Source organism: Motacilla alba, chromosome 1 (assembly GCF_015832195.1).
Source record: "Motacilla alba alba isolate MOTALB_02 chromosome 1, Motacilla_alba_V1.0_pri, whole genome shotgun sequence".
Taxonomy (NCBI): domain Eukaryota; kingdom Metazoa; phylum Chordata; class Aves; order Passeriformes; family Motacillidae; genus Motacilla; species Motacilla alba.
The window spans coordinates 6317580-6337061 of NC_052016.1; the positions used below are offsets into that span (position 1 = coordinate 6317580).

Here is a 19482-nt window from a genome sequence, read left to right on the forward strand (position 1 = left end):
TGGCTGGATGCTCTCAGGGCAGGCACCCTGCAGAGCAGATGTGCACAGATGTTTCCTTGGCAGTGGGCAGGATGAAGTCCAGCCATGCCTCCTCTCTCCCTGTTCAGTGCTGTGCCTTGTGCTAATTACCTCCTTTCATCCAGCTCAGGGTTAAGTTTCATGTTGCGATGATTAATAATTAATCAAATGCATTTGAAAATTAATTTGGCAATGCTATGACTGATTGGCATGCTAATCTCTCCTCTGCAGTGGGGATGGTATGGGAACAACCTCAGATGTTCTGAGCTGCTGACTGAGGTGAATGCTTGAGGGCATTTACTATCTTGTGTGGTGAAAAATAAATCACTGAGTGGAAACAAAAGCGTTCTCCGAGACCTTTGCAACTCAGAAAAGGTGTGATCTGCATTTTGCCTTCCTGTATTAGGAATATATAATTGATATTATCATGTCCAACCAAAACCAAATGGACACGTTTGAAAAACGCCCCCACACTTGATTTATTTCTGTTTAGCTGGTAGCAACTGCAGTAGATTCGATGCATTAATTATGGGACTACAAAGAAAAATCACAAGGAGAATAACTTTTTGCTCTTTCCAGCTGTCCATGCCACTTTTCTCCAAAATAACACTCATCTGGTAGAAGGGGAGGAGAGGGGGTGTGCAGCTTCCACTGGTCCCCGCTAGTTCCGGCCAAGAAGTCCCTTTTTATAGACAAAGAGCCCTGCAGCAGCCACGGAGGTGAGACACAGGCTGCAGCTCAGCAGGCACAGCAGCCCCGGCGCCGAGGGCAGGTTCCTCTCCCAGAAGCTGGTGGGGAATGGTCGGGCTGGGACATCCTGGGGGAGAGAGGAGATGGTGACTCCACAGGGTGCCCCCTCACCACGTGAGCAGGGAGGTGGCAAACGCCCCCCCAGGGCTGGGGAGGTCACAGGTATTTCCCAGGTTGTGCAGGGAAGAAGAGTCATGGCAGTGAGACGTGTGTTCTGGCATCCTGAACAGGCACAGGACAGTGAAGATGGAGTTACTTGTGGCTGGAATGAGGTTCTGTTTGGCTTTAAACTGTGGCCTGGGACTGGGCAGAATTAGGCTGCATTTTTTATTCCCCCCAGGCTCTGAGATCATTGTCTTGGCTCTTAGTCATCCACACTTCAGGCATGGGTAACAATATTCCTTGGACAAGTCACAAAAATTAATGCTATCAGCATGTGAGGTGACTACAGGCTTGCCTGGGAGCAGGGTGCATAGCAAACACTGCAATAGGGACACACTGATTAAGGGCTGTGTGCCTGACTGGGTGACAGTGATGCTTTGGCTTACCTTTGACTCTGGCTCTGGCATCCAAATTTCACTCTTGGAGATCTTCCCCATACTGTGCAGTACCTAGAAGAAAAAATTATTTGTACCATGTGAAAAAGTTATAACCCATAATACTTGCAGTTCTGGAGAAACAGAGGAAGTCAGAGCAAGTGACATTGATAAAAGGTGTAACTATGACTAGCTGAAAGTCTCTTTAACCAGAAAATGTACAATGATTTCTACTAGAGCTTCTCTAAATATTTTTGTGGGAGGTTTTTAGGTTTTGGTTGTTTTTGTGGGTTTTTTTTTTTGAGTAAAAGTAAAAAAGCTTTTCCTCAAAGCAGTTTGAGAAATACCAAGGTGAGGTTAAAGCCACGCACTTGGGACACAAAACCTGTTAGGAGTGATGCTTCTGGGATATAGAAAGAGGAAGGATGCAACCCTGAGGCTCTCACAACATAGAATTATGGAGCCCTCCCTCATCTATTCAGGCAGTACAAAGCTCATCAAGGATTCTTCTTGAGAATAAACTGATTGTAACAATCAGGAGGATTTTTGGGGAGGCAAATGAATGCCTCCAGAAGATAGCTCACTGTCTTTGTAACTACTGCTCACAGGCATGGAGAAAAGAGAAACTAGGTGACTTGAAATGAAGCAAGTGATAAGGATTAAAAGGCAAATATGACATTCTGTCATATAGAAGTAAAAGACTGATTTTCCTTTAAATAACAACTCCGTGGTTTTGCCATGCAGTTGTAACTGTAATGTGCACCCTTTAATGCTTTCTTCCCCTCCCTCCAGATTGTTGTAAAGGGATTTCACTGTGCCTGGGAACCCAGCCCAATGTGTGTCATCCTGAGGAGATTTAGACATTATCAGAGCTGCACATTACAATTTCATAAAGCTCAGCTAACGGGACTGTCTTGTAAAAGGAGAAGCAGAAGGGACAGATTTCAAAAATGAGAACAATGTTCAGATTTTCAGATTTCTGCACAGGAAATAGCTGTGAGCATTTGAAATGACTTAGACTAGTTTTGAAACATGCAGTGATTAATTTGTCAGAAATTGAGATAGTGTATCTACAAGCAGCATCACGTTGGGGGCTTTTTTCCTCTAGACATTCAGTACATGGCATAAGCTTTATTTTAAGTCTCAAGTTCAGTAATATTCTGATTTGGTTGAGATCCTTGGCTTCATTCAATAGCTAATTAAATTTAAAAAAAAAAAACAAAACCAAAACCTTTGGTCACGTTGCTTTCTGAGATCCCTCCCTGTCCATTCTAGGAGCCTTTACTCTAAATCAGACTCTCCAAGCAGTACTTAATCCTTTTGATAGAGATGTTGGAAGCAGAGCAGTGGTCTGTACCTCTCTGGCTGCTCTCTCTCCTGCCTGCACGGCCCCCTCCATGTATCCGCTCCACTGGGTCGCTGTCTCCGTGCCAGCAAAGTAGATTCTGTCAACAGGCTGGCGAATGATCCTTCAAAACAAGTGCAGAACATCAGGTGACAAGTGACAGGAAGGTGATGATCCTTCTAAAAGCAATTTATGGCTTTGATGGAGCATGTGGCTTCACTCTCCAGAATCCCTGCAGACCTGGGCTGAGGTGCAATAAGCTGTCCCTGCAGCACCACCTGCTTGCTTCTGCACACAAAATTCAGGATCTGAGAGAGAGAGAAAAACCTAAGGCATAAATCAGTGTTCCCAGTTCCATACAATGTAATACAGGCCTTAGTTTAGTGCTGGGATAAGGGATAATCCTAACAGCCTCCAGCAATGCAGTGCAGCTGATAGACTTATGTCTTCTGCATGGCAGCTTTGCTGCTATCCTGCTGTTACAGTGGAATGTGGATGACATTTCTGCAGTGCTAGATCACCAATATCAGCTTCTATTTGGAGGCTGGACTTGGCTGGCTGCTGAAGGCCTGGAATTCAGGGAGCTGCATTCTCCCCACAGGGTCATAAAGGCAGTCCCTCAGCCCTGCAGTGCCGCACAAGCATTCCAGCCAACCCAGCTGCAGGTAATTCTCCCACTGGGAATGTGCCTGGTGTAAGGGCTCTCATCTAATCCCCCGTGAGGTTTTCACTGTCTGCTTGGCAGCAGCTTCCCCAGGCCAGACACCTCACCCATCACTGCCCGAGTGTTTGGATAAATGACAAGAGATAAATGACTATACATGGGACAACTCCTCCCCACATGATCTCGGCTCAGGCAGGGTCTAACCCCATGCTGGACATGTTGAGGAGCTCCTGGGCTCCTCCTGAACCGGATGCTCCACCTATACAGTCGGTGGAGACTTCATCTGTCCAAGATGTGTGTCCTCAAGGGCTTGGGGGTCTCTAGAGGGGATCCACTGCAAATACTGCATAGCACAAACTACAGTAAATAATCCAGAGGGGAAAGGTTTTTTGGCTTCAGCAGGTCACCTTGTGACTGTGTTTCATTCCCTTAAAAGTCACAAGAGAAACTCTGGTCTTAGTAAAGCAAATAACAAGATCCTCATCATCTGGGGAGTAGGGGAGTGGAAAGAGGGTTGAAGTTCCCCTAATACTGTAAATATGCCATGAGTGTGTTGCATAAAGTATAGCATTGTACATGAGCTGAGAAACGTGAATTAGAAAGCAAAGCCTTCTCTGTTTTACCTTCCATAGGAATGCATTATGCCTGGTGGGAAGTAGGCTGTGTAGCAGCCCCCTGAATATTGCTCCATGGCCCAGTCCTTCTCTTCATAATGCACAGGCTGTGAGTTCCAACAGAGAAAACAGTGAAACACTGACAGAGAAACTGGAAATAAAGAACATATTTCTTTTGAAGAGGGGGAAAACAGGCCAAGAATACCTGAGAAAGGAGTGCCATGTCATCTGGCTAATGCTATCCATCTGCACAAAACAAATTTTTGTGCTTTTACAGAAACACCAGTCTCCCATGGGCACATGACAGGACAAATTAAAACATGCACTGCCTTCTCTTTTCTTGTGCAGGGTGAGACTGGCAGCTCTTTTCTTCTTGTACTCAGTCCTGCCCTCCCCTTGGGAATATAGATTGCATGGCCCAACATGCAATTTTAGGTAGACATTTTAGGTGCCAGGAACTTTGCCCTCATCATCCAGAACAAAGAAGCAACAGCATTGTACAACAGAGGCAAAAACAGGCATTAATTCCTTACTTGTAAAGCCTCTTTCATCCCCAGTGCCTTAGCATATGCCTCACTGATCTTCTTTTTCCTATATGAAAATAAAATCAGAGTCAGAAAAAAAAGGGGGGGGTGTGGAGGGGAACCTCTCCACTCTCATCTTTCTTATAAAAAACCCAAACTTACTGATACACATTGGAAAGAAAGTTGGGTTAGGCCCTGTTTTTAAGTCAGATTTCAACTTCTTATCTTAACATACATATTTCAAATGCTGATGCCTAAAAGTTACATCTAAAATGGACCCAGGGAATGGGAAATGAAGGTTGATTTTGGCAATGAGCTCTAAATAAATAAATCTTTGTACAGCTATTTTAGGATGCAGAGCCAATTCATCCTCATGTTTGCTGGTGTAAGACCAGAAGAAAAGCAATATAAATCAATTAAATCCCTACAGATTTACTATAGCTGGGAATAAAATATGAGCTGAAGAGTGCTGCTCACATTCCTAAGCAGAGCTCCTCTTTCTCTTGCACTGTACCAAAATTCACATTTAGAAAGTACTGTTTGTTCATTTCACTGACTAATGGGGAAACCATGCTTTATAAACACAGAAGTTAAAAAATTTTATCACCCAGTCTGAATCTGAAGGAGTCCCAAAAAAAGACATGTCAGCACTGCTGTATCCCTGGGTTAAAGCATCATTCAGTGGAGATGTAGTCTGGCAACATGGTTGGAAAAATCTTCTCCATTCACACAGATAGCCAGAATTGGTAAATCATAGCATAGAAGAGTGGGCAGGAGTTGGAAATTTAGAAATATCCATAACTGGATGAATATTAACTTTAGTGTCTCAGCCTGTTTATGCTAAAATCTCAATTTTTGCCCCAATTTCTAGTGTTGGTAGTTGCACTGAGCATGTATAAATGTGCACATTCACACACATATTCCCACACATTCCAGTGGGGAAGCATCCCAGAGAAACAATTTCTTTCTGACTATCTACAGCTTCTGAACTCTTACCTCTCTTCCTTGCTGAGATGGGCCAGCTTGACAGCCTTTCTGCTAAGGATGAAACTAAAAACAAAAATAAGGAACATGAACATCACCCCAGCTGATTTGCAGGCTCAAAATGACTCTAAAAAGGGATTGGCAAAGCACTTTCCTGGTATGTAATGTGTAATGAGCTGCATGTTTGTCATCATACCTCAACATTAAATAATTACAGGTGAAAAAGCCCATGCAGGGTAACCAGCAGAAGTAATTGAAAGGGAGGGTGTGCATTCCCTATGTAGGTCTGATCCAAAAGGACTGAAATTCTGAGCTTTATTCAGCTTTTGAAGTCTAGCCTATGTCACTTGGTGTGAATAAGTGATGGCAGCCTGCTGCTCTGACAGGCACTGCACAGTGTCATGGCACACTCCTGCAAGGACCAGGATTAATATTTATTCATCTTGAAGGAAACAGATTTGACACTTAGTTCATCTGACCCTAGTGGAGATATCCAGGAGATGAAGTATGTTCCTACACTCTTTTAGAAAGTCACATAAATCCATGAGGAGAAAGAAAGCTGGAAACTGTTTGCCATATGGGGTTTGGAGGAGGGCTGCTGCTCTCAGGTCATGGAAGCTTTCAAGCCTTGAACATGCCCACAAACATATACAGCTCAGTGGAAGTGGTGAGCTTTCCCTGCCAGACACTTAAGGAGCAGTTGCCTGACATTTATATTAGCCTTTTTTGGCAGTGTCACCTCAGATTATGGTGGAAACACTTGTAAAGATTGTTTGTTCATTTGGTTTCAGCTATTTTTAAAGCCAGTCAATGCTGTCATGTATTTTCCCCACCTGTTTGTCCAAACTGTAACATTTTTACTTGTCAGTTTCTACAGAATCTTGATTTTTTTTTTTCACTGCACAGCTGCCTCCCTGCTCCAGAAGCTGATGTTCCTTGTCCTGCCTTAGTTCAGTGGGGAGAGGAGACAAATGAGGATTTCTTGGACAATTGCATTGTCATTTTGGACCAGACACTAAACATAAAAGCCCAACATAAGCCAAATACAGGCTCAAACAACCAGGTAAGACAGGGATTTATTTCTAAATCTACTCCCCAGCCAAAAAAACAAAAAACAAACAAACAAACAAACAAAAAAAAACAAAAAAAAAAAAAACACCAAACGTGAACTGAATGCTTAAAAAAGACTACAGCTGAATTCAGCAACTCCTTCCCAACCACATCCTTGCATTAGGCTGTTTGTAGCAGAACCTTCACCAAAAGTTTATGTGGACCAGAGGGGCACAAGAGGCTTGGCAGAAGTGCTCTCCTCCACCTGTGCAAACTGTGGAAGTGGGTAACGCTGATGTAATCCCATCATTCCCCCTCTCCCTCCTGCTCCCACTAACTCTTACAAGAAGAAATACACATCTGTGAGTGTGGGCTAGCAGCTTTTACCCCATAATGGCAGGGAAAGTTCCATCAGGTTTTGTGTCATCTATGGTTATCCCAATTGGAGACTCTTCATCCTCAATGACGAAGGAACCACAATAACCTAAGGGGAAAGAAACCCCAAGATGATTGTTAGAAAAACTTGTTGATGATCACTGTTTCTGCTAGGAATGAGCAGGGAAAATTATCCATAAAAGGAATTGTACAGTAATTCTGTTATTACCAATAACACCTATGTGCCTGAAGTCTCTCTGTAACAGTTTCTCTCATCTCACCAACTCTAGGAAATTGTGTACACAGACTTGTAAAAATCTTTAAAATTCCATTGTTAGCTAACAAGGAATTTCTGTGGATTGCTGCAAGTCCCTTTGGCTTTCTATTTTGGGGAGAATAAACATTAAAAATAAATGGATCCAGTCAGAATTATGGTGATTCATTCCATGAGTAACTTTGACCAAAACAAAACCCAGTGTAATTACATCTGGTCACTGCAGGCTCAAGTCTCCACTATTTTGATTTTGCTGGTGATAAGATTGTTAGGAATGGTGCTCCATAACAGTAATGCAGCAGCAGCATGGGCTGTCTAATCTAGGATCACATCAGGACATGTTTCAGATGAACATGCAAAAAAATCTCATCTAGATGACAATGCATACACCTGACTGTATTCCTGCCTAATCTCAATGGCCAGGTTATGACCTGAAACATGTGAAAAATATATTACTTCGATTAAGAAATATTTTTACTACTCTCAATATTGTTAGGAAGAAAGTGGAACTAATCTGTTCATACAAATAGTTCTGAAAATAGTATCAGTTAAAGCTGAGGAAAAAAAATATTACAGCATGGAAAAAAATATCTAGAGCTAAACAAAAAGCTAACCTACTTTTCCCAGTCCTCTGAGACATCAAGTCTGCAGAACAGAAGATTAAAATCAGGGAAAGGTCTTGCTTACACCTTAAGCTCTGCTTGTCATCTGCTGTAAATTCTCTTTGGCTGACCTAACTGTCCCTGTCAGGAGAAAAAGGGAGCTGATGCTGCAGGGAAGCTGATGCTTCTGTGCTCTGCAGGTTTTGGCAAGGTTTCCCAGGAAACATTGCTTGTTCTCTTGGTCATCCCACCTCAGCCAACTGCTATGAGATTTGGGATCCTTTTTGGGTCTGACTCATCTTTGGGACAAGGCATGCACTCAAGCTCAGAGAAAGACTTCTCTGCTGCTTTCTAAGGAGCTTTATTTTTCACTTTTCTGTATGTTTGATTTTGGGGTTTTGAACATTCAACCCTCCCTTGGATTTATTCCCTGATTGTTAGACAGCAGAAGTTCAAAATTTGCACAGAATTCCCAAGTCCTCTGCTTTCCCCACCTACCCTTCCTCCTCCAGAAGGCTTCCTTGTAGTACATCATGGTTTTTATGACACTCCCCATAGGCAAACGCTGAATTAACTGGTTCCTGTTTGGTGGCAGCTCTGGTTTGAAGTGAATCTTTGTTGTCAGGGTTGGAGGGATGGCGCTGATCACGTACTTGCTCTGAAATGTAGAACAAAGTCAGCACAAGGCGTTACCTCCCTGCAAGCTCATCCCACAGGATATGTTTGAAAGACACTCTTAACAGCTGCTAACAGCTTTCCCACTCCTGCCCCTGCTAGGTGGCCTTCCCACAAACAGATTTCCAGGTGACAAAAGTAATTCTGCCATTTCAGAAACACAGAGCTGGAAAAAACAGACAAGAGTTGAAACTTGGCTGGAGACAGGTGGGGAAACGGGACAAGAGACATCCTATGGCCTGGGTAAAACTGCCTTTATCATCTCCAGGAAAATATGACCCACATTTGTCCCAACTATAAGATGCTAAAAAAATCACATTTGTGCACATTCTCAGGATGTTACTTCAGGACAAGGAATATTAATGGTGATTCCAGCTTTCCTGAATGTGCTCCATTCCTCTCATAGGCCCTGGGTCTCTGACTGGAGCAGTGCAGGACTTGGTAGGGTGACACTCTATCCCAACACTGCTGCTCTCAGGTGCTCTCTGGCACCACAGTTCAGAGGCAAAATCTTACAAAAGGTGTTTGAAATCTTTTTTTTTTTATCCTGTGCTGCAAACCACAAACAGGGAGGTTATTTTTCATTCCTTTGAAATGGTCTCAATGCAGAGCTAAAAACATAAAAATACATAAAGACATAGAAAGTTAAGGCAGAGAAGTCAGAGTAATGACAGAAACCAAATAGCAAAACACCAAGAAGAGAGGCAGTCATAAATAAATCTGTAAAGCAGGTTCCATGAAGTGTCAGCATAGTCCAAGAAACAGACACACACAAATGGCTACTTCCTGATTACAGCTGGCTAAGAGATACAGCAGATATATTCCCCTACTAAATGCATACTCTACTTTTATTCTGATTGAATTACCTCATATATCTCATGGTTTAGAGTCTCCACAAGGACATTATCACCTGTCTGATCAATACTGATCACAGGTCTCTCCAGTTTAACTCTGCCTTTCAGGCGTTCCATTATTTTCTCTGATATCTGACCGGAACCCCCTTTAAACTTCCTCTCCTAAAACAACAAAGAGGGAAGAAACACAGACAAAAAATCAACAGCATTAATCACAATGACATTGAATATGATTTCTGCTCACCATCATGAAATTGCAGGCCAAATCTTCAAGTCCTAAGGGTGCATAAAGACACCCAGACTTTCAGAAGAGCGAGGGCATAAACCTGAGCCTCAGTGGGGATTACTGACTAAACCACCTTTGCAATGGCTTCCCTAATGACCTGGCCTAAAGACTCTTAAGCCTAGAGAACATGCACATATAATGCAGGCTTTCTAGCAAAAATAAACATATCACTTCATTCAAATGAGTTCTGAGTATTTTACCCACCACGGTGCTACTGAAACCCTCAAGTGCCACAAAGAAACCAACTCTAAAGTGAAATACTGCGCCACCCCAGAAGGAAGACAGATCTTTAACTGAGTCTGGTCTCAAGGTAATGAGCTTTCTCCCTGTTTCTTTTTTGGGAAGACAAAAAGACAGTGCTGCCAGGAAAAAAAGCCCAATCTATGACACACATTTCCCTGCAATGTCCATGCAGAGGGTCAGGGGAAGCACTAAAACCTCTTTCAGCTACCAGCCACCAGCGGGAGGTCAAACAGCTCCCTTTTACATGTAAGATGCTGGTACTGGCAGAGAGGAAAGGATCCAAGAAGTTTTGTGCTGACAGACTGAAATGGCTGCCAAAGCAGGTTTTATAAGACTTGGAAGGGTCACTAATCCAGAAATCCTTAGTGCTTTTGCTCAACTAAAATTGATTGGGGTGAGGTGAAGAAGGAAGCATGATAGGAACAAAGAGAGCTTTTCCCATCCAGCTACAAAGAAAAGAAGTGCTCTTCCCAGGTAGCTTTCCCTTCTCCACATGTTTCATTTAGCTATGAGTATCTTGGGATTAATTTTATTTTTAGCTCTTGCTGCAACATCTAGCAGCTGCTGATGTGGGACGGCAAACATGACTGAGGGGCTCCTGAGGAGGAAGGCTCTTAGCCAGGTCTGTCTCCTACCACAGGACAGCATCAGCACTGCTTACATGCTTCCTGATGTGTGGTTGTCTATTCTTACCACAATGGACAGATGTTGATGGAAACTGTTGCCATGTGAGCTGACCCAAGATGGAAGGCCCTTCTGCTATTTACTTCCAGCTCTTGCCATTAGAGTCTTTAACACCAAACAAACATCCAAATTTCACTCTGAAGTACACTTGTTCTGAACTCTTGTAAGCATCCAAATGTGCCAAATAACCCATAGAAAATAAATTGGCAAAAAAGCAACACAATTGCAACAACAGTACTGTGCTGAAGTGAATGCAGAAAGCCCCCCAGTTTTTTAAATAGTCCCAATTTATTCCACAACTTAGCTAATAAAATCCTTCATCAAACAGGGTTAGTTTACTGGGCTGTATCACCCCATGAGAACACATTTCTCTCTGGTGCCACATGCTCTCATCTTTTCATTAATTGCAGGGTTTTGATGGGTACAACACTGCACTCGCTCGTTACAGTTTCAAGAGAGGAGGAAGGAAATGAGACATTCTGTACCTGGCCCCCATTGGTGATAGAGAAAATCCTGAATGTGCCCCCACACTGCCTCACATACCACAGGAACCAGAGGGCAGAGACTTCGTGAGGCTCAGACGTGACGTTGACATTCACAAAGACCGTGGCGAAGTCTCTGACAGCTCTGTGTGAGACACAGGACCAGGAAAAGACTGTCAGTAAATAGGACTTCCTGACTGCTTTCAGGATTTTATTTGTCACTCAACAAGGGCTGCTTTCTCAAAGTCAGAAAAGTCAAGTTGATTAATATTTGTTTAATTTTTCAGTCTGTAGTGAGTCTGTTTAAATGGGTTTGTACCAGCACCTCCTTCCCTCCCGAAGTATTTACTCATTTAGTTTGAAATCCCACTGATTGCACCTCAGCTAAATAGCTTCCCAGCTGCTAGTCATTTCATCAGAATAAATATTTTTCTCAGCAGAAGAACATTTTTTGTAATCCGTTAGTGAAACCTTTCTGCATTTCTCATGGGGAGCTCATTGGGCACATCAGTTCCAGGGTCTGATGGCTCCTGAGGGACTGAGCAGCCACGCAGCCTGGACATTCCCCACCTGTCATGTAACACTGCTGCACTTTGATTTCCTTTGTGAAATCAAGAATCAGACTTGGTGAATAACCCAGACAGAGAAAACAAATTGGCAATCATTGCCATAAAAATAAGGAAAGGGTCACCTGTCTATCACATCCTCTAAAATAAACAGAGAAACAGCAGCAGCAACAGAGGATCTGGCTATTCACATTTCTTGCATTTCTGGTCACAGGTTTGTAAGAAAATTGAGATAATTTTGCAAAGAAGGTAAAAGGACTTTGACTTCAATGAAGCTTCATGAAACAACATGAATTTATAATCATCTGATAAAGGAAGGAACTTTGCAAGTTATCTGGGCTAAAATATGTAACTTATAAACTTTTATAACCTCATTTCCCAAAGCATGAAGTCCATTCACCCCTATTTCACTAGCCAGGATATGAAAACAGCCTGCACACAAGAACCCTCTGTGACAATTCTGAGAGCACCAAGACACTAAACAGTTGCAGCAGGTTCGGGCCTAAGAAATGTGCAAAAAGTCTCCAGGATCAGTAGATGCTGATCTGTGACACAGGGCAAGCAAATCTTCTTTTGTAATCTTGGCCCTGAGTCATACAGAAAATGCTGTGGAAGAGCTTTTCTGTTTAAGCACTGTTTTTTAACTGTGGTTAGAAAAATGTGACTTGGCTTAAAGATCTAAAATGGGTTTTTACTGAGTTTTTGAATGCATTTCAGCTGAGCACATCCATTAAAACTGGATGTTTTACTGACAACATTGGCAGTAGAAGTTGCCCAGCAGAGAAGTCTGCTGAAGGAGGGATCACTACAAACCCAGTCCTGCTTATGCTCCACCAGCTCCATGGCTAAAAGCAGCAGTAAAAACTAGAAGAGAAAGAGTCAGTGCACTTGCAACAGTAGTTCAAAGTAATCAAGTCTGCAGGCAAAAGGCTTATAAAACTAATTGCAAAGAAAACTCCAGTGCCACAGGGAGCCTGAGCAAGTCCAAATGGCTGTACAGCGTGTCCCATGGAGCTGGAGCAAGACCTAAGCCATAAAAATAAATTTCAAATGGAGAGTTTTGGTCAGGAAGCTGCAGGCACAGCACTAAACTGCAGTCAGAATGAAAGGGCAAACAGAGCACAGCCACACAAATAAAAGACACTGAATAGGAGGGAAGAGATGTTAGAGAACAGCACAGGGGCTGGCACAGCAAGTGGGGACATGAATGCTCATAAGAGCACACTTCTCTTTGCCTTATAAAGAGAAATTATTGAAAAGAGAAAGGAAAGAAAGAGAATTTCCAGTTGTCATCACCCCGATGTATTGAATATTGTTCTTTTTATTATTTCTACAGTGCATTTCCTGACAGAAAACACACTGGTCATTTTATAGATGATACAACACCTTGAGCCCTCTTCCTACCAACTGTTGAGGATGTTCTGTTGGATCTGGTACCCACAAACAAGGAGGACCTGTGGGATGAAGGTGCAGGGCTGCAAAGGTGAAGGGCAGCCTTGGCTGCAGTGACCATGAGATTGTGGAGTTTAAGATCCTGAGAGGAGTACAGCACACAGTAGAATTGCAGCCCTGGAATTTGGAAGGACAGATTTCATCCTCCTCGAGGCTCTGAATGTCAGTGTCTCATGGGGAATTCCACTGTAAGGGAAAGAGCCTCAGGAGAGCTGGCTGGAGTTCAATGATCCGCTGGTTTGAAGTGGAAGGATGGTGGGAAGAGCCCATGTCACCACTGATGTGTGCAGGGACCTGCTGAAGCAAACCCCAGGCTCCCACAGCACCTTTGATGCCACCTGCCAGCCAACCAAAGCCCATCTCAAAAACCTCCTGATCTGTCCTCAGCTGTACCACAGAACCTGCCCAAAAAGCCACTATCATGCCACAGCTGGAATTTCAAAGCAGGTAAAGATTTACATACTTGGTCCAGCAAATCTTATTTATCAGCTCTTTCATGGTCATTTTGTCCCATTCTTCAGCATGTGGAGCATCCCATGGTGCATCAACAGGAATCTGGAGACAGAGGTGAAATATCCAAGAAATTATTCAGAACTTCACCATTGCCTGGTGTGCTAGATAGTAGCACAGACTTAGTTGATGTGTTGGCCAGGAGTTACTTTTGTCCCCTGCACATGGATACAAATTTGGAACAAATTCACTAAGTGGAACAGTTTCCATTCACGCCTTTGGGCATGAATTGTACCACGGCCACCAAATCTGTCTTTGGCTGACCAGTGAACCATATCCTTGTGTTGGGACTCATCTGGCTTTCAGTTGTCCAGAAGCAATTCCAATTTAGGTGTCTTGGTGTCCTCTAGAAATTGAGGGGAAAGTTCTTTTTCCAGTCAGTTCAGCCAATATCCAAAGGCCCCTATGTCTCTCTGCTAATTGCAGAGTAAGAAAAAATGTCTAGATACTTTTGAAATATTTTAGGCAGTTAAATTCTTAATAATAACTCTTTGCATGTAAGTAATGTGATGTGGAGGATACTACCATATCCCTAAATCTTAAAAAAATGTCCTATTGACAAAAAAATGTGTAGTTTAATACATAAATTTGATTCTGCAAAACCACACAAAACCAGTGGAATTTGCAGGAGTACAGTGAGTTATGCTTGAAGATTCTGATAAGGTAAAGCCCTTGGTTTGTTGCTAGATTATATGGAAACTGATGAATATTTGAAAGAGAGTTTAATGCTCCAGGGGCTGCAGTTGTACTGCTTATATTTTGAACTTTAAAAATAAAGTTACTGTGAAGTCAAACTGGAGCCCAGCTTAAGCAGCTACAAAAAAAAAAAAAAAAAAAAAAAAAAAATCATCTTTACTCAAAATGCTGTCATGAGGGAAGGGAAAAAACCCCTTCCAATCTCCCAGCTCATGGAATATTTTTTCCTCTGAGAGAAATGAGAAAATACTTACACTGAGTTCAACCTCATTTTTTCACATATCTTAGACACCTCCAGATCTTTTTGTCTCCTCTCATAGAATCACAGAATAGTTTGGGTTGGAAGTGGCCTTTATAAGTCATCTGGTCCACCCCCCTCTCAGTGAGGAAAACCTATTATTTCTGACAGTTCCTGGGCAATACAGAAATCTTTCTGATGGATGTTTCCTTTCTGTTTTGTTCTGTTGTTGAGGTTTTTTTAATATATTAAAGGAGCAATAAAAAACCCTGCCAGAAACAAAACAAAAACAAACTCGATTTATTCAGGGAGCATGGTAGGAAACACAGAATTTTGACAGCCTACCTCTTTTCCCATCTTGTCCACCGTTCTCCAGAAGTTATTGTAATCCAGAAAAACCAAGGGATTCCATGTTGAAGGGCAAATGTCTGTGAAATTTCGTGACTTTCCCTGAAATGCACATAAAACCACAAGCAACTGAAATACAGCAGAGCAGATCTTCATTACTCAAGAACACAGAATTCTCAGAGTCATCACGTGTTTGGCCTTTTGCCCCAAAAGACCTGGCTGGGTTTTTGGGTTTTTCTTTTTCTTTTTTTCCCTGCATATGAATGCAAGCAATGGAATGCATGTGGCTAAATAGCAGGGATAAAAACAGCTGGATTGGCATTAAAAAGGACAATAACACCTTTTTATATTTACTGCTCTGAAGGGGTGTGGAGTGGTACATTTGTTCGGAGCACGTTGTCAAATTCTGGGCTAAGGATACTCAAGCCATGGCCAAAGAGGTAACATTCCTCGTTCCTAAGCATCCTTCACTATTGCATTTAAATGAATCTTCTATTTGCCTGCTGCTGAAATGTGCATCCTGAAATTTGTGTGGGTCTAAAATTGAATGCATTTCAAACTATTTAAGCACCTTTATGGTACACCTCACTTCAAAAACAAACATATCTCTTTATTATTCCATGGAAGAAACCTAGCCTACCAAAAAAAATGTCTGAACGGGAAGTTTTTGGCTGCAGGAATAAAAAATATTGTCCACTTGCAAAAATGGTGTCAGTACTTACAATGTGTGTGACACAGAGCTGCAGCAGAGGCTGAAACTTTCTTATCTGAAACTGTTTCAGATACTACTGTGATATGATGATAAGAGAAACAATCTAGCAGCAGCTGCTTCTTTGTAATTACTTTAATCTGAAAGAGGACAGGATGAGCAGGTAACATTTTCTCTCATTAATTTGCTTTGGACCTTCCCCCACGTAACTCAGTGGTGAATTTCTCATCAGACCTCTCTGTTCTCTGCCCTTCCAGCTGTGTCAGAAGTTTGTGTGAGGATGCAGGGAAGACTGTGACCTTGACAGGCAGGAGCTGTGGTGCTAAAGCAATTTGCAACCTGCTTTTCAGTGCCATGGAGCCCATGGCAGTCCATCACACCTGGCAGGTGGGAGTCACAGACCAAGAGAGAGGCTGCAGTGCTTCAAACGCAGGAAATGGGGACCCAGGGACAGAGGACACGAAGCAGGAGCCAAACACACCTTCCTCACACTTGCTGAGAGAGAATTTACTGATCTTCCCCACTGATAATTTGTGTATTTGCGTGTAAATACATCTGGGTTTCTGATATTCTGCAGAAAATCTTTCTCTGCAAAGGTCATAACAAAGATAAAGGCTGCAAGGCGAAACTCAGAGATCAGCGTTCCAACTTGGCAAAAGCAGTAAAACTCTGAAATTCCTAGACTTTGGTGGACTCTTGTCAGCCCCAGGACAGGCACAGCAGGGGAGGCAAATGTATGTGGGTAAGGGACCACAGCAAGCCCTGGCTGACACTGCCTGCTGCTGTCTCCTCTGGAGCCCTTCAGGTCACTCTGTGCTGATCCTCCTCACCATCTTCAGTGAGGGCAGCAGCAAAGACACTCCCCTGTCCCATCCAGACCCAGCAATTTCTGCACTGGGCCAAGCAAAGCACCAGCTGGTGATCTCAGCAATCAGTTCAGCCTGAGATCCACAATTTTAATATTTTAGGGTTTTTTTTAAATTTCCAACAAATGTTGTGCTTTCAAGTCACCAGGAAGTGGTTGGTTACCTCTGGATTTCTGGGTATGTAATCACAATCTTGTGTACCACTACTGTATTTGTAGGGATCCCTGTGGCAGGGAGGAATGATGCATCTGACTCCATGTTCTCAGAAGGCCAATTTATTGCTTTATAATACTATATTATTAAAGAATATTATACTATACTAAACTAAAAAATACAGAAAGGCTACTTACTCAAATCTAAAAAGCTAATAATGAAAACTCGTGACTCTTTCCAGAGTCTCAACACAGCTTGGCCCCATTTGGCCAAAGAGTGAAAACAACTCACACCAGAATCCAATCAGACAGTCACCTTTGGGTAAACAATCTCCAAACACATTCCACATGTGAGCACAACACAGGAGAAGCAAATGAGATAAGAATTGCTTTACTTTTCCTGAAGCTTCTCAGCTTCCCAGGAGAAAAATCCTGGGCGAAGGGATTTTTTCAGAGGATGTGAATGTCACATATCACACACTTTTTTTCTCTCTTTTATGCCTATTTTGTTCTTTTTCAGACTTAGACTGAAAGAAGGTGGAAAGGGGGATGCTGCTCCAGCCTTCTCCAGGTGCACATGTGCATGCAAAACATTTCTGCCACAGCAAGAGCAGAGTAAATGCTCCTGTGAACTCCCAGCAGGGAATCCTCCAAGTGACACTGGCTCGTCCTTTCCCTTGAGGACAATTTCTCACTGCCAGGCTGCAGCACTGTGTTCAGCCACAGAAAAGAGGGCCAAACAGTGCATGCAAAGGGATATATTGCATCCTACAGCTTTTACTGTCAAAAACTAAAGCTGGATCAAACTAGGAAATACTGATACCAAGCAGTAACACACTACTAATCATTTTATTCTCATTGCGCAACATTCTGCTTTTCTAAAGGATCATCAAATGCTGCTTCTCAAAATTCATTTATTGTTAGTCTTTTTATTCTGGTTGGGAACATAGGTGCCATCCACATTCCTTCCTTAACATGCTTTAACCCCAGTAATTCTGCCCTTCAGCAGAGATGGGGTGCAATCCTGTCAGGTCACCCAAATCAGGGTGAGGAGAAGTTATTACTGCCCTTCTGTCCTGCTGATACTGCAGAGGGGCAAAGGGAAAAGATAAGCTCCCGTCCAATCAGGAGTAGCAGCAAAAAGTTCCCAGTTTTTTACTGTTCAGTGAAAATCTCTTTACAAAAGTCTTTCTGATGAGTGACTGTGCTTGTACAGAGTGATGTAACTTGCAAACAGCTCTCCTATCCTTAGCTTACTTAGCTTAAAACATCCTTGGTCAATGGCATAGCCCAGAGAGATCAGTGGGAATATATGTTTTATCCCCTGAGAACTACAAAATGCCAACTGATAATTAAAAAAGTCTAAAATTGTGTTACTTGTTGCTCTCTTCTGCGTGCAAAAAACCCACAACTTCAGTAAGACTGGAGCCCAATGGCAGGAAAAGCTGGAAAAATACAACAGTGCTAACAGACCTGGAAGAGGCTAAGACTGAATTCAGAGAGGCTGAAATAGTTCCCAGACATGGTGACCCTTGTGTGGTGGGGCTGTACCTATCAGAGGTGGGATCAGAGGAAAGCCAACTCCAGCAAATTCCAGGAAAGACATTCCCATTTCCCATCAGGCAGCATGAGCCCAACAGCCATAGACACATCAGTTCTCCAGCTTTCTCTCTGGCACAAGTGTCTCCACAGCAGGGAGTAAATCCAGCCCCAGTGAGCTGGGCTGGTAAGTTATTAATTTGGTTTTAATATTGTCTTCCTGCTAGGCAGAAGAGCTCTGGCTGCAAGCTTCACAGAGGAGCTCACTGCAAACAGGGGAGGTCTTGCAATATTCCATTTTTAAACAAATTTATAGTGTTCTGGATGTATTATTTTCAGAACTACTGTTTTCTTAACTGAAAAGCAAATAACCTACTGGCTTAGCTCCCATGCTAACACACGGCTGTCTAACTGACCCACAGAGTTTATCTAACTCTTTTTTTTTCATTTCCTGGTGTGTCAAGTGGTTTCCTGCAGACCTCAGTTCTGAGTCCTGCTGCCCGCTTGGATTAGTTACCCCACAGCAATCCAAAGAAAACAAGATCCTCAAGCACCATCCCTCAGTGGTTAGAAAGAAGACAGTGAGGGATGAGCTCTGCAAGGTCCCTTTCCAGCACAGGGCTATGCTGGGGCTTGTAGCCAAAAGTACAGGAATTAACCCCAAGCTGTGACACCAACCCAAGTTTCAAATTGTGCCAGAGGAGCAGACAATTTTGCCAGACAAAGAGAAAGGCAAGTCTGTCTCCTGCCTGCTGTGCCAGGGGCAGGGCAAACATCAGGAAGCACAGGAGGAGCATCCCCCATAGCCCAGAGCAGGGGCTGTGATTGCCTGGGGCTGTGCCCAGCACAGAGCAGCAGCTCCCCAGGGTGTGATCCCTCAGGTGAGAATCCTTCCCTGATCCCACCTCCAGCGGGTCTAGCCCTGGGAGCAGTGCTGGGCCTGGGGCTGTTTGATCCCTGTCTGAACAGCAAGTTTGTGGTGATGGGCAGAGTCTTAGTCACAGAGCCACCTGCTGCACCCTGAGCTCTTAATCTAAAGGCAGGATGAAAGAAAGAAAGAACTAGAGGGCTAATCCAAAGCACTGTATGGAAATCCTCATATTTTATCAAGTGTTCCCCCCCTCTGAAAATCATAATTCTTTATTAAGTAATATTATATGTCCTGGAGTGTGTGCTGCTGCCAGATATTGCAGGAGTGCAGTTATAGAGAAGGTTAATACCACACCAAAGTATGCTTTTTCTTTCTAGACTCTTCAACTACAAAGGTGAAAACAGAGCTTCAAGGACCTCTGTTAAAACAAAAAGCTGTCTGCCAGCTCAGGGAAGGGAGAACTCCAGCACATCTGCTCTTTCTCAGCATTCTTGCTGAACTATGGGACAGTAGCCACAGAGAAATTTAGCTGGAAAGAGGGCTCATAACAAACACTGAAGTTTTAAGTTACAGAT

At 43.0% G+C, this 19482-nt stretch overlaps 1 protein-coding gene across 1 annotated transcript in view; it reads right to left on the reverse strand.

Annotated features, from left to right (window-relative positions):
- Positions 1-567: 567 nt before the first annotated feature.
- Positions 568-19482, reverse strand: part of LOC119704854 (amine oxidase [flavin-containing] A-like) — a 34060-nt gene continuing 15145 nt past the window's right edge. The window contains exons 4-15 of the mRNA XM_038146589.1: positions 14768-14872; positions 13442-13533; positions 10964-11105; positions 9278-9427; positions 8235-8394; positions 6873-6969; positions 5448-5501; positions 4461-4518; positions 3937-4034; positions 2662-2773; positions 1317-1379; positions 568-835 (exon numbers count right to left, since the gene is read on the reverse strand). Coding sequence (XP_038002517.1) covers positions 680-835; positions 1317-1379; positions 2662-2773; positions 3937-4034; positions 4461-4518; positions 5448-5501; positions 6873-6969; positions 8235-8394; positions 9278-9427; positions 10964-11105; positions 13442-13533; positions 14768-14872 — 1287 coding nt within the window. The 3' untranslated portion in view covers positions 568-679. The remainder of the gene's footprint in view (positions 836-1316; positions 1380-2661; positions 2774-3936; positions 4035-4460; positions 4519-5447; positions 5502-6872; positions 6970-8234; positions 8395-9277; positions 9428-10963; positions 11106-13441; positions 13534-14767; positions 14873-19482) is intronic.